This window comes from Austrofundulus limnaeus, unplaced genomic scaffold, assembly GCF_001266775.1.
Source record: "Austrofundulus limnaeus strain Quisiro unplaced genomic scaffold, Austrofundulus_limnaeus-1.0 Scaffold42, whole genome shotgun sequence".
NCBI lineage: Eukaryota > Metazoa > Chordata > Actinopteri > Cyprinodontiformes > Rivulidae > Austrofundulus > Austrofundulus limnaeus.
The window spans coordinates 1,233,715-1,248,291 of record NW_013952444.1 but is presented as its reverse complement, the minus strand read 5'-3'; the positions used below and the strand labels follow the sequence as shown (position 1 = coordinate 1,248,291).

The 14,577-nt window shown below is 36.9% G+C and overlaps 1 protein-coding gene across 2 annotated transcripts in view; it reads left to right on the top strand.

The window, feature by feature from the left end:
* The window catches only part of LOC106516897 (netrin-G1), a 66,794-nt gene extending 59,885 nt beyond the window's left edge, over positions 1-6,909 (top strand). For both annotated transcript variants that reach the window (XM_014007487.1, XM_014007486.1), the window contains one exon: positions 4,917-6,909. In XM_014007487.1, the coding sequence (XP_013862941.1) occupies positions 4,917-5,155 (239 nt within the window). In that variant the 3' untranslated portion in view covers positions 5,156-6,909. The remainder of the gene's footprint in view (positions 1-4,916) is intronic.
* The last annotated feature ends 7,668 nt before the right edge of the window (positions 6,910-14,577 follow it).

Sequence of the window (14,577 nt, the reverse complement as noted above, 5' to 3'; positions counted from 1 at the left end):
CAATTAGATGAGAGGACATTTACAGACTCCCAACCCCTATAAAAACACAGTAGATTTAGGAACATGTATAAAAATGTAATTTTACAACACATTGGACCTTGTGTGCTAACTCTAACTGGCACAATAAACTTATCTGGTGTGTAACTGAGTAATGCAGAGAGTAAGATAAAATGACATTTAAAACCCATATCCTCCAGTTGCATCAGCTGTTTGTCCTTCCTGTCACTGCTGTGCTGGTGCTGTGAAGATTTTTCACCCTGTTGCTTCATGTAGCAGCGGAGCCTGAGGATGGATGTGTCACAACAGTTCTACTGTTAAAAACTCACACAACTGACAGAGGTGTGCGGCACACACACGTGCTGCCAGCACAAGTTCAAGAGTGAATGATGTCACAAAAAGCAATTTTTTTCGAACTAAAGTGTATAAATGAAGGCACGTGGAAAAAAAGGCAGTTGTATTTTATCACGTGTTGTGTCACTCTCTGATTTTACACATGATGTGTGGAATTGAGCGTCTGCTGTTACATCATGTTCTCTGTGACTTTTAATTTAACCATCTATTGAAAGAACCGTGGAACTTCTTCATCAGAGGGTTTGACTTTGGGTGGAAATTTTAAGCCGAAACCTTGTTTTTTTCCAAAACAAGTTTGGCAGGATCCACCCTGATAGGAAATATTGAAATTACTGCTTCTGACTTTTTTATTATTATTATAATTTGTTTTTTGTATTTGATTTTTCCATTCAAATTTCTAAACTTTCTGCTTTTTTGGTTGTTTTTATTGTTTGTTTTATACCTGGAGGCCTTATCAATAATAGCCATATGTTGTGATAGTAATGTCTTTAAAATGATGTAAACCTGAAAAAAAAGATACAATAAATGTTACTGGTATGTCTATTTGATCTTTATGATACCCAAAAAAATTTAAATAACTTTAATGCCTTATAAGGTATATTTTTGTAATTGGGATTTTCTTCTCATTCTTTATTTTACCTAAAAAACCCAAAACACAATGTAAAAAATGAATTTTAGCAAAAACAAACTAATTGAGGCTGCAGATGCTTTTAAAAGGATCATAGTCCTGAGGGTTTGCTGAAGGACAAACAGCATCTTTTAGCCACAGGCAACAATGTTAATGTGTTGACCAGACAACTCACACTAAGTTGATCCAATCTTTTCTTTTTTTCTAAAACACAAAAAAAGTTTGTTTTTTTTTGCATTTGCTGTAAATAATGATAATATTAATAAAAGAACCAAAAGTGTTTTGACGTCGCTCACACAGTGGTGTTCAGCCAGAGGCCGATTAATGTTTGAATCCTCTCAGGGTGGATTTAAAGCACGATGTAACACAGACACCATTTTCATGCAGCCATTTTTTTTACTAATAAAAAACAAGCAGCAGTCAGATCAGGCCTGGGTCAAAGCAATTTGGGTGTTTAATCTTGAATGCTAGTAACACAAAATACCATCCTATAATAATCTCAGAAACCGTTTGACAACGACCTTTAATCTTCATCTCCCCATGAAACTAACTTTAAGCAAATATTGCGGCTAAAATAAAGAACCCTACAGCTGTTAATGATTGTGAGGAGGTGCCACACTCCAGTCTGTGATCTCTGGGGTCATAAATTCTTCTGTCTGCTTTAGTCTTTTAGTCAAGAACAACGAAACCAAATCCAACACGTTTGAAGACAGCGACAAGTCCCAGACTTTAGGGGCTCAGGAGCAAGACAAGAGCATGATTAGCACATACTGAGTCTAAGATCAAGAATTTTATGAGTTGAAACCAACCTAAGACCTTTTAAAACCTAAATGTTTTCAGAAAAGCTTAGAAAGATTGTCCAGACTGACAATATTCTCTGTTCAATTTTTGGCTCCTTCAGGAATTTTGAAGTGTGATGGATGGGGCCGAGAACCAAGTTACAAACTGGACTCTGTTGAAGTGGAGAGTTTCAACAATCAGACAATGAACAGGCGGTTTAATGACAACCCTACTATCATGGTTTCATCTAGTCCTGAAGAAAAAAAAACTGGAGTGCAATTTTGGTTGATTTTGAGACAAGACAGCAACACACGGTCGAGCTGCTGAGAAGGAAGAAGACTTTAAAACTACAACTATATGAAGAGTTGTTTCATGAGAAGTCAAATTTGGAAAGAACCGTGAAACAAACAGCTTGTTGCTAAAATCTTTTTGCAAAATCTAAATAATATCATCAAATATAAACAGATATTCTGTTGCTCTAACAAACAGACAATAATTTTAACACAATAAAATAAAATCATGATTTTAATCTGATTAATAATAATTAGTTCCTGTAATAATTCAGACATCGAACCTCACTGACACTCCTTTACATAAACATATGATCAGTGTTTGAATCATTGCTGGTGCATTTATTTTATTCCTGATTTAAATCCTGTAATATGTTTAGAAACAATTCCCACATTTGGTAGAAAATGTTTTAATTTGTCTAAAATCTCAGTGTCAGGTTTCGGTGTGGGTTTCTGGTTGAAAGATGTTTTGCCAGACTCGTTACTTTTGCACCAGTGTTAGAAGAATCTGTCACTCAGCAGCATGATGCATTTTAAGTAAGGCGTTTGACTGACTGGAAGTGCTGCAATATCCTCCCTTATGGCTGCATCCTTATTAATATTTCAATGCGCACAAAAAAATAAGAAAATGCATCTATCACACGCATAAACAACAAAAGGTGGAATTTTCCGTCTAAGCGTATAACAGCAACGGTGACTAAGTGAAACAGGAGGAAATATATTAAGGTGGATGCAATGCCAACACCTTCTTAATCAGTTTTGGCGTGAGAAATTATTATTTGTTCAGTTTATTCAGATGCATGGGCCACATTACTGAAAACCAAAAATGTGATTACTATTTATGCAGGCAGAGAGATCCAATTTCACTGAAATCTCTGCACAAATATTACCTCTTCCTGGATTTCACCTCTGCTGGTAGAAAGGCTTCCTGGGATAATTGAGTCGTGAGTTTTTATCTGAAAATGTGAATTTGATCTTATGTAATCCTAATCACAATACGTTCTAATAAAGGAGTATTTGATGGCCACTAAAGCAATACCCTCCTGGATATTACATACTTTGTTTTCCCTCTTACACTGCATTGATTGACCACTAATAATAAAAATATAAGCAAGTTACCTGACAGTTTTGTTTTTGTCCATCAGAAGTTGTTGTGGCTTAATGACTCTGGGTTTATTGGTTCAGTCCTTTTTATTCTGTTCTCAGCATAAAAATGTTTTTTAACATTTACATTTTTGATTTATTGATCATTAATTTCACCTCATCAGTCATGCTTCTTTTTTGTTTTGTTTTGTGTTCTTTTGTCAAGATTATCCTCATTCTTTGAAAAAAAATATATATATATAAAACTCATTGCTCAATACAATGCTCTAGGTTCAATATGCACTTGCATCAACCAATACAGATTTTCACAGAAGTTTATTTTATCAGCTTATCTTCTGAAAATGTGCTGAATTAAAGGTTCGGAGGATCTACATTACCTAGGCTGCATTGTCAAGTGCAGATCCACTGAGAAACTTGCTGTTTCAGCGACATTTAATTTAAAAACTATACTTTTGAGGTGAAACAAATGTTCATAATTAATTTCATTAAATTACAAGTTAAGTAGGGCATTGAATTTTCTTCCTTTTTTTTTTGTATTGAAAAATATAGAAGCACGAGACTAAAGGAACTGAACCAAATTGTGAATTTTCTGTATTGTTGCACCCCTAATAGGGCCACGTCTGGCTCATAGGTGACATCCCTCCTGGCCGCTAATTAACACACTATATACAGGAAAAAAAATTAAGAGACCACTTTAAAATGATCAGTTTCTATGATTTTACTCTTCACAGGTATATGTCTGAGCAAAACGAACTATTTTATTCTACGAACTGCTGACGTCTCCGAAATTCCAAGCAAAAATTTAGTATTTATTTGCAGTAATTGAGAAATGGTCAAAATAATCACAAAGATGAAGTGCTTTCAGACTTCAAATAATGCACATAAAACAAGTTCCTATTCTTTTAGAAACAGCAATACTAATGTTTTAACTTAGAAAGAGTTCAGAAATCAATATTTGGTGGAATGCTTTCCACCAACTACAGGGAAATTATGGAGTGGGCTCTTCATTTTTTTCCAGAGCTATGCATATACACTATATAATATATATATTTGCATTTACTACATGTTCTGGAATTTCCCCGAGTTGCCCCTAAAACAAGCTGCACAAAGCTAAATGTGAGAATTTTACCAGAACCACAACCACACAAGTATATGCACTCTAGGTGTCTTTAGCAGATACACTTCAGCTCACTAAAATAAGTGTTTTTTTTTTGTTTGCTTGACTTGTTTTGTATTTATATTTGTCAAACAAGAGTACAACTGTTACACATGCATTTGAGCATGTTACAGTAAGTGTATGCTGGTTTAGTTAACATATGCTGTACATATACACAAACATTTTTAAAATGGAAGTTGAATTACATTTGAACAAATGTGCAGCCATGTGTTCCACAAAAAGTGCCCCCTTCCATCATTTCAGTTGTCTGTCCTTGATATACAGTAGATATATAAAATTCTTTTATCACAAACAATCATTCCAGTTAAGTGTTTTCACATATTAAGTGAACAGTGTTTTGCACTTTCTTGTGTGCCCTGGTTATCCACCTCCCCTCCCTGTTTCAAAACTGTTTGGTGTCCTTGGTTTCACCCTTTCTGACGTGTCTGCTGTGCTGTAGGGCTACAGAACGATGCAGACAGGACAGCATGGAGGCAGCTTGTGCCCCGTGAACCTGCCTGTTGATGTTCTCTGCCGCCCCTATCACCGAGTCATCTATTAATCACGCCTTCCTGTCTCCACTGCCCTTTCTGCTTTGTGTCTGCAGCTCGGGTGTGCGACAACGCGATGCTGCGCTGTCAGAACGGCGGCACGTGCCACCACCACGAGCGGTGCCACTGTGCCCCCGGCTTCACGGGCGTCCTGTGCGAGAGAGTTCGCTGCCAGGGTCCCGGCGAGTGTGACGACCAGCTGTCTGGACGGGCAGTCCTCCATCATCGCCCCACAGGCCGCCAGCTTTTGCTCTCCCTCGTAGCGACCCTGCTTTCAATTGTTTCCCTTTGCTGAGAGACACAGAACCAAATCCTGAAGGAAAATCCTAAAAACCACAAACGCTGAGACTGAACTTTCAACCTTACAGAGATAAAGGGAAAAAACAAACAAAGAATGTGTTGCGCTCAGCGTACAATATAAGCGACTCTTTTGTATATCCGAGGCCAATGTGGTGCATGGGCGACAATGAAATTACCGCAGTGGATTGTGCACTGATGTGTCATTCTGAATGGTAGAAAGATTTATAAAAAACTCGGTGAAGACACTGTTGTTTTGTAACTTCACAGAAAAAAGAAACAAAAAAAAACTGCAGGCGCCCTTGCTTTGTGATAATGTCATTGTCTAATATTTCATCAAAAAGAGTCTGGAGGTTCTACTCGGATTAGAACAAACCACAATCTGATGACAAACAGTGAATAACTAGACACATGATTTCTAAGAATCATCTGAAGTTAGTGTAGAATAATAATGACCAGAGGGACATCTTCAAAAAAAAAATCTCTCCTCACTGCCTCCTCCTTTCTGCTCCTCCTCTTCCTTCCCGTACTCTCCCTTCCTTTCCTCTCCTCTCCCTACGCTTTAGTGAACCTGGTGACTTTACTTTGCTGAAGGGTGTCCGTTGTTTTGCCAAAATGCTGCACATGTATTACTATAAATTCCCTTTGACAAGAGCCAGTCTAGTATAACTTTTATTTTACAGAGGCTTTGTAGTCTTGCTTGAGCTCACCCATATCAGAAAAAAAGTTGTAACATACTATATCTGTATTTAATTTTTGTATAAAACAGATATTTTCATGACTACGCTGAAGAAGAAGAAAAAAAAGATGTATTACTTGTTTTTTTTATTGCCGTGTCCTTCAGTAGATGTGGACTAAGCGTGAGGACGTTGGTTGTGTTGTTTGTCCTCATTCCAGAGCTGCTTTCAGAACTATGTTTACCTTACACACTTACACAATACACTTCCACCAAAGCTCAAAGGTACAAACATGTCTTTGTCTTGTTGTTGAGCGATAATTTTATTAGGCAGAAACATGACATTTGAGACGAGGTGTGAAGAATAAAACTGTGTATTGTTCGTGGACAGCTGCAGACAAACGACACGAGTTGAATGTCATTTTTAAAAGGATTTTTAAAAGCTATCAGTTTCGTTCCTGGGCCATTTCACGAAGCACCGGCTGCTGATAATGATATATCAGCCTGTGCTGTAACACATTCCTGTTGTGCTCTTGAAATGAAGGAGAATTGAAGGAATCTCAGGCCGAAATCTCATCAACATTATGTAAATTTAAAGAAAAGAAGATTGCACGGCTGTCGCAGAGGTTGTCCATCTCCAATCTGTAATCAGATCTAATCCTTGAATCGAATGGTAAGAGGGGAAGGTTTTCGGGAGCTGCTTCGGCTGAAAGCCTGCATCCTGCTGCGGGAGCAACCAGAAAGCTGCGCGCTCAGAAAACCAGCTTTAATTTACGGAGGGTCAATGAATAGAAATGAAGGTGCGTCCCACTGGGTGCCATATTGAGAAGCGAGACCAATTTCATTTGAGAGATTAATTTTGCTCCTGAGGTTGTCATAAAACACCTAATTGTGCTTGAGTTTTATGTAAGTGCCTCTCATTAAATGACACTGTCTATGATAGAACAGCTTTTGTGTTTAAGAAAGCCCGAAAACTACAATAAGGTGATTGTAAAAGGTTGATCCAAATTTCAAGCAAGGCATGGGTGTTTTTTCTTAAGAAATATGATGTTTCTGAAATAAATGATATAAGACTATCATACAAAGTAAATCTAACGAAGTAAACAATAAAAATAATGTGTAATTCTCAATTTTATTAGAAAATAAATTAGCAATATCAGCAACTGTGTGCGCTGATCTCCGATGATCTTTTAAATGCAACCGTAATACTTTTCTTTTGTTTCGTTTTGGCCAGCCTCAACCTATGCACAATTGTAGACACTATAAAAAATGTAAGAAGTTTTGGTAAATCTGAACCCAAACATGTTCAGAACAAGAAATCCAAAATATGGATCATTTTCTTTTCAGCTTTTGTTTGTCTTTTAATAAACAATCAGTTTCTTGACAAATAAGACAGATATGATATGATGATGGAAAGTTCTGATTGTCATTGGATCCTGAATAAAACAATATCGACTAAAAAGGATCATTAAAATAATCAGAGTAAATACTGTATATTGGAAAAGTCTATATTTTTGCCATTTTGACAGTAAGAAGAATAATTTAAGAATGGATTTAACCTGTTTTTCTTTCTTTTTTTTTGTAATATTTCACAAGCTATAAATAAGTACATCTAACAGTTTATTCTTCAATAATTAGGCAGAGGAGCAATTAGTAATTGGAGTTGAAAACAAAAGTAATCAGTTATTTCCACTGAAATAGTTAAATCCTTCAGTCACTATTTTTTGAATATATTTTTAAAGCTCTGCTCAGAAATAACTAATCTAACAATGTCAGAACAGCATTTTTTGCACAGATGCCACAATACAGTCCAAACCATGACACTGCCACCGCCGTGTTTCAGTGAAGAAGCCACGCCTTTCTCTTAAAATGCACCATTTTTTTCTAACAAAAAATGTTTTCATTCAAACTACACAATGCATATTAAATTGTTCAACCACCAAAGGGGAAAAAAAGCCTTATATAAATGTTTAGCACATTGAAATGATATTCATCACACTTCAAACAGACAGCAGCAGCTTTCTCCTTGAAACTCTGCTGCTGTGGACATCATAGCTCTTCAGAGTTGCAGCAGATCTGGAACGACACTTTCCCTATAGCTCATTTTATATGTGCTGTATTATAAAAAGTGATTTTGYAAAGAATTTTTTTTTTTTTTTTACATGTTTAAACACTAGAACAGTGGTTCCCAAACTTTTTATCTTCTGACCCACAAAATATCCATGGGAAAAACTTGTGACCCCAAATATTACTGGTCTGAGTTCATGAACTTTGTTAACCCTAAAAACACAGGCTTTTTGACCATCTAAACAGCTTGTTCACAAATATAAATACTTATTTTTACTTATTTTGTGTTTTTGTAATAATTATAGGGAAAATATTACATCAGCAATTATTTTATTACCCTTTAAATTGATTTCTGGAGATTATCCAAGATGCTTCATGACCCATATTGGGTCCCAAAACCAACTTTGGGAACCAAAGTGCACTGGTTCCCAAACTTTTCAGCTTTTGACCCACAAAATAACAGTAGCAGAGACCTGTGCCCCCAACTATTTTTGGATGATAAACATTTGTATCAGGTCAACAAAACATGGGTGTAGTAACAATGTTTTTATACTACATATATCCATTTTAAATACACTAACCTCACTCCTTTGTAACAACTAAGGAAAAAATGTAATTAATTCAGAAAATATTTTCAGGACCCCACCTTGATGTTTCGGGACCCCACTTTGGGTCCCGACCCCAACTTTGGGAAACACTGCACTAGAAGATCAATTATTTCTGAAGGGTTTGTCGTGGAACAGTCAGTACAAACAAACTAAAGTATAAAGATATTGAAGGTTTGTTTATTCTCAGGAAGTAACTTTCAGCAAACTAAACATGTCAAGCATGAGTCCTATAGTTAAACATGACTTTTCTTATTGAGATTATCACAATAGATTGTAAATGACTACATTTAGAAACTAAATCTTGGGAAATGTAGAATTTTTTTTGTTACTTAAACAAAAAAAAGGTTCATAAATCCTTAACCATTTTCTTTAAGAAGCTGCTTCAGCCTTGAAACATCATATATTATTGATTTATACTGAGCTTTTGGAAGTGCATGACTTTTTTTTCCCTAAATGTTGAATTCAAAGTCCACAAAAAAGACCAGCTTTTGTTTGCTTCTTTTATTCCCCACAGTTTTGTGTCACAGCAGTTGCTTGTCCTTCCTCCTTCCACATCTGAGAAGCAGGAGGGGGGTGTCAGGAGCGCTCTTTTTAACACAAGCAGTCCTTGTGTTCTGCCACCGTCAGCACCGGTGGCACCAAGAAAAAGTTACATAACCGAAGACACGGGGTATTCAGTGTCTGAGAAAGAGGTGGCTCAGCAACATGGCTGGAGCCCCCAGCCTATTAATAAATCAATATCAATATTCAGCTCCATGAGATGCCCAACAGCACAACACAAATTGGTTGTCCTATGAGACAGAAAGCTAACCTTTTCCACCATTCAGTACTGTAAATAGTACTACTGTAGAGCATTAGTAATGAGCGTCAGTGTATTAAATCTCTATACTTCTCTAATTTTCCAAGCCATTTGAATATTAATGATTCTCAAGCTAAAAATAGGGACGGAAGGCCTGGTTCATATTTCTTCCCCCGGCTGTTTTAAATCAAGAGATGTGAAGAAAACACGGCTTCTGTTTAAGTCATGAATTTCAAGGATGTTTATCTGCTTCTCAGGATTTGCGTTAGAGGCTGCAGGTCCTCGTACTTTTTCGCAACTCCGGCTCAGTGTCTGCGGCAGAAAACCTGTTCCTGACCCCATCGCTAAGAAAACTTCAACTCTTGGTTCAAGTGTTGCTGTAACAAAACAAAAAAAAAAAAGAAAAGAAAAAAGAAATGAAGACATACCGGGGTTCCATATGGAGAGCTGCACTTTTCCCCGTCTTTGAGCAGCAGTGCTATGCTCAAAGACTGAACACTGCCTGCTGCCTGGAAATGAAAGTTTGGTTATTTATTTATTTGCTTGTCAGTTTGTTTGTTCGGAAAGTTTCTTTGCAAACGCTAGGCTTCAGTTTGAAGAAAAGTTAGGTAGTCTTGCGAAATGTTGACTTGCCAAAAAAATTAAAACTATTATACAAAAGTTTTAAAGGATTTGCCAAACACTAAGAAATAGTGTTCTTCTGGTCAGTTTTTTTTTTCTGATAAGTTTAAATTAAAAAATAATTGGTAATAAGAGACTAATTGTTATCTTGGTCCAACTCATTATGACCAAATCAGTGTCTGATTTTATCCGTTCTAAAACACAATGGCCTTACTAGGAAGTTTAAAACCCAAGAGGTCATTTCAGTCGTAAACTGATGATAAAACAAACTTTGCTTGGAATCTTAAAATTATCACTAAGGTTTTGAGACAGTGGAGCTTTATCATCACATAAAAGTGTACATATGCTTTTAAATACCACTTTTTTCACATTTATATCCTTAATTTGAGGTCTATATAAAGTGGATTTACAATGCTTTGTTCTGAATTTCTCCTTATTGTAGCTCCACAAGCCCCTCTTTAACCCCCTTTTTGGAGATGTGTGTCTCAGATCAACTCGTTTTGGGGCTGTCTCTTTAAATCCAAATGAGGTGATTCGCACACTGCCCCCCTCCAGCTTCCAGACCCATTTATTCTAGCTAATAGAGGAATTTATGACTATATAGCTGCACAGAAACTTTATTTACAAGTTAATTAAAAGACATCAACAAGGGAAGACTTGTCCATCCAGACTCACCACCAAATTATAGGTGGTAAGTCCAGAGCTTATTTAGAAGTTCTGTTGCAAATTTTGAATAATTCAGAAAAAAGGAGAGAAAACTGAACAGGTTGAAAAATATGATCCAAACAGAATATAAAAAGAAACCAGGAGAAACTAAATTCAGCTTTTCTGCACTCCTAGAGACTCCAAGTACACAAAAAATGTATTTAATGGCTAAAAAATTATACTTTGCACATTTCAGCTGAAGCAAATTGATAAAATATGTCAACGCTAAAGCTTGTGTGCAAAGTTTCAGTCAAATTATGCACGAGGCTTGAACCAATGGTTGCAATAGATCTAGGACATAATAAGTTACATCAACATGGTAATAGATTTTAACTAAATATTTATATTTTCTTGCCACTGATTTTTGATGCAGCACAAACGGTATGTGCAAAACCTGCAACTTTACATATTTCAGTTTGATGTTTGACTGTCTGCCCTCTCAATCCTGATTGGTTTTTCAGTTCCAGCTTTAGAAATGGTTTCAGTACCATTCACATGACATCGCAAGAAGAAAGAAATGGCACTTGTGGAAAGGTTGAAGCAGCATGCCATATGTGGCTTTATCAAACGGCTATTCACATCTCTGACATTGCAAGGACAGCTGGTGGGTGGCTCACTGGCTTGGCACACAGAGTCTGAGTACACTAGGATCAATAGGCAGAACAAAGACAAAGTTAAGCTGCCTCTGCTGGAACATGATTGAAATGATTTCTTTTTCCCCCTCGATTATTCTGTTCTTGACACAGACATATCAGAGGAGCCACATTTTCCTCTCTGTTTTCATCCGTTACCCAATGAAGGGTTAGGACAAACTGCAGCTGGTAAAATCTGAAACTATGTGTTTCTTTTTATTTGAATAAACCAAAATAGCATTGCTGCAACACGGATTGTCATAATCAACACAAACATTGAATTATTAAAAAGACAATAGAAATGCTGGCAAAAAATAGAAGTTAAACAAAAGTTAATCCATTATTTTCTTGTTCACAAACTTTTCTGATGACCCCCTATTTCATCAAAATCTATCTGCAGATGTTTGCTGTACCACTATCCTGTCTCTTGTTTCCTCAGTGCCCAGTGCAGCTTTTCTGGCCCTTTGGTGCCACACTGAAATTGCAAATCATTGGCATCATATGCCTCCAACACCCTATTGGAAAAAAAAAAGATATAAAATTTATATATCACAGCGACACTGTCCATAAATAAAAGATGTCATTCACAGTCAGTTCCAGAAAATATGGATTTTACAGGGGGGGGACAAAACTTTATCCCCCTTTTTGTACTTGCAAGTGAAGCTGCTGTGCTTTTCAGGTTGGTTCCTGGATTGCATCATGCAAACTTCTGACAGCGAAAAACAAAAATAACGTACCTAGAAAAAGTTTCAAAGATTGCCGCCTGTTCCGGGTGAAACCGACTGCGAAGGATGAAAATGAGTTACATTTATGCAAGTGAATGTAGAGCTTCTGTTATGCAGCAAGTATGACTGTGACAAGCCGACGCATAATCATCCAAATAAATGTCAGTGGCTGTGTTTTTTTTTTTTCAGCTTACACAACTGATGGCACTTTGGGATCTTGTTGCAGCCCTAAACATGTGAGACCACATATACACCAATGAATACTTCCACATTCTTTTAATGCAAAAAAATTATAATAAATATTATTGGGAGGGCCTTGAGATTTTTTTTCTCCCATCAGATACAGTGACACCTGCAGCACACACTAAACATATCAAGACAGGGAAAACATTAATGAAAAAGTCACAGAGATGTGTACCGTGGTGGATAAAATGTGATGCAATGATAGGCTTTCTGAAGAGTTTGACAAAAACAGGAAATAGAACAGAACTGTATGTTGACATGTCCACTCAACTCGCATAGTTCTGCCAGTCCTTGTTCAAATGTTTAAATAAATGGGTTTTGATCTGCAGCAGCTGGCACCAGGTAAATATTACATCTGTTGAGTTCATGAGCAAAGTTTCTCTCTGGTAACAAGGGTCGAATAACTTAGAGAGCAGGTCAGTGAAAGCAGATAAGGTTTGAAATATAGTTTGGTACAAAAAAGTGCACACTGGACTCTGAATCTTTTTTTAACAGGTAATCTTCTAAAATATACATATTTCAGAAGGCAACCATCCATCTATCCATTATCTATACCTGTTTATTCCTGTTCTAGGGTCACGGGGGGCAATGGTGCCCATATCCAGCAGTCACAGTGTGAGGGGTGGGGTACACCCTGGACAGGTCGCAGGTCCATCACAGGGCACAAAAAGGTTTTTTGTACCTTTCAAAGGGCACAAAAAGTGTAAATGTTACAAACAAAACATCACATTTTTAATTAGTTTGCCTAATTTTACGATACAAATATACTGTAGCAAACAGAGAATTAAAAGGACTCAAAGATTAGAATATAAAAGTTTTGGATTTTAACAAAAACTAAAAAGTGACTGGACAGGCAGAATAAAAATAAATAAATAAACTTAATGTCGCTAATGGTAAATGCATGAATTAGGCCCTACTAATAGTTCTAACTTGAATACAACCTCCATAAAATAACATTTTACTAAGGCTTTTTAAAGAAACGTATATGCATTTTCCACAAAACCGCATCTGGATGCTTATAAAGCTGCTTTGTCGAATCATGGTCATATTTATAAAAACTGGCACTGAAATTAAACAGGGAATGATAATTTTTGTGCAATTGAAACTTTAAAATTGTTATTTTTATATTTGCATGCATGCTTTTCCATTTGTTAAAACTATTTTTCAAAAAGCCCCCTAACAAACTGCATATTCTCCTTTTTACAATAATGAATGGATGTTAATGAATGAAAAAAAGTTTGTAGTTACTTGTGCATAATCTGTTGAGATTTATCAAGCTTCGGGAAATGTTAATCAAGCTAGAAGTGACGCTTAATAAACATTTATTGAGCTATAGGGAATAAAACACAACTGGGGATTTGCTTTGTATAACTCGAATTTAATTCAAAAGTACTTATTTTAATAATGTGTTTCTTTTTTTTTTTTTTGGTCCAAATCTCTTGGATTGCTATGAGGCTGAATAAGTGAGTTGCCTCATATTTGTAATCTTTTGTTAGATTTGTGTTGCCATAAAAGGAATCCATTGCAAATGCTGTACCGTGAAATGGTTTTTGCATCAAAAGGTGGGCAAAGATTCTGCCTTTCCAATATATTGTTTGAGCACCCTATAACATATTTGTTCTGCATTAGTTACAAAGCAGCGTTTTTAATCCAAGGAATGGAGAAAGGAAATGCACAAGTGATGGTGGCACAAAATCCCTAAACAGTTGGAGAACAAACAGACACATCGCTAAAGAGACAGACATGAGCAGATACAGTGTAACGGCTGACATCGGGCGCACACACTGAAAAAGGAAAAACAAAGAGAATCATGCGGTTCATGTGTGGAGAAAACAAAAAAACGGGAAAAACAGAAGCCTTCATCACAAAAGGCTGACATGAAACAATGACTCCCTGATGGAAGGCGGCAGCGGTAAATATGAACAACCCTGTTTGGCAGACCTGAAGGAAGGGACTGCAGAAAAAGAGGGAGACATCTGGGAAGAGAAACAGAACAGGAGGGGGGTGAGAGAAAGGCAGCCCCTGCCAACGAGACCCCCATGACAAGCGGTGCCACCTTGTTAAACCTGTCCCCGGGAGTTACGGGCAGATGCTCTGCTTTTCTATGATAATGACTGAGCTGCTAGCAGCTAGCAGCGTCACGCTTGCTTGAACAACTATTGACCTCAAAATTGTGACTCACTTTCGAGCCATTGCCAGTTCCAACTCACCACACTCACAATGGGCTTGTTGCACCATGTGTTTTATTGCATACCTAGTAATAATAATATAGCAAACATTGTCCTGAATGCCTCCCCGCTGATAAAGCCTTCACAAGTTTCTGCTACTTTACTCAGTTGTACTC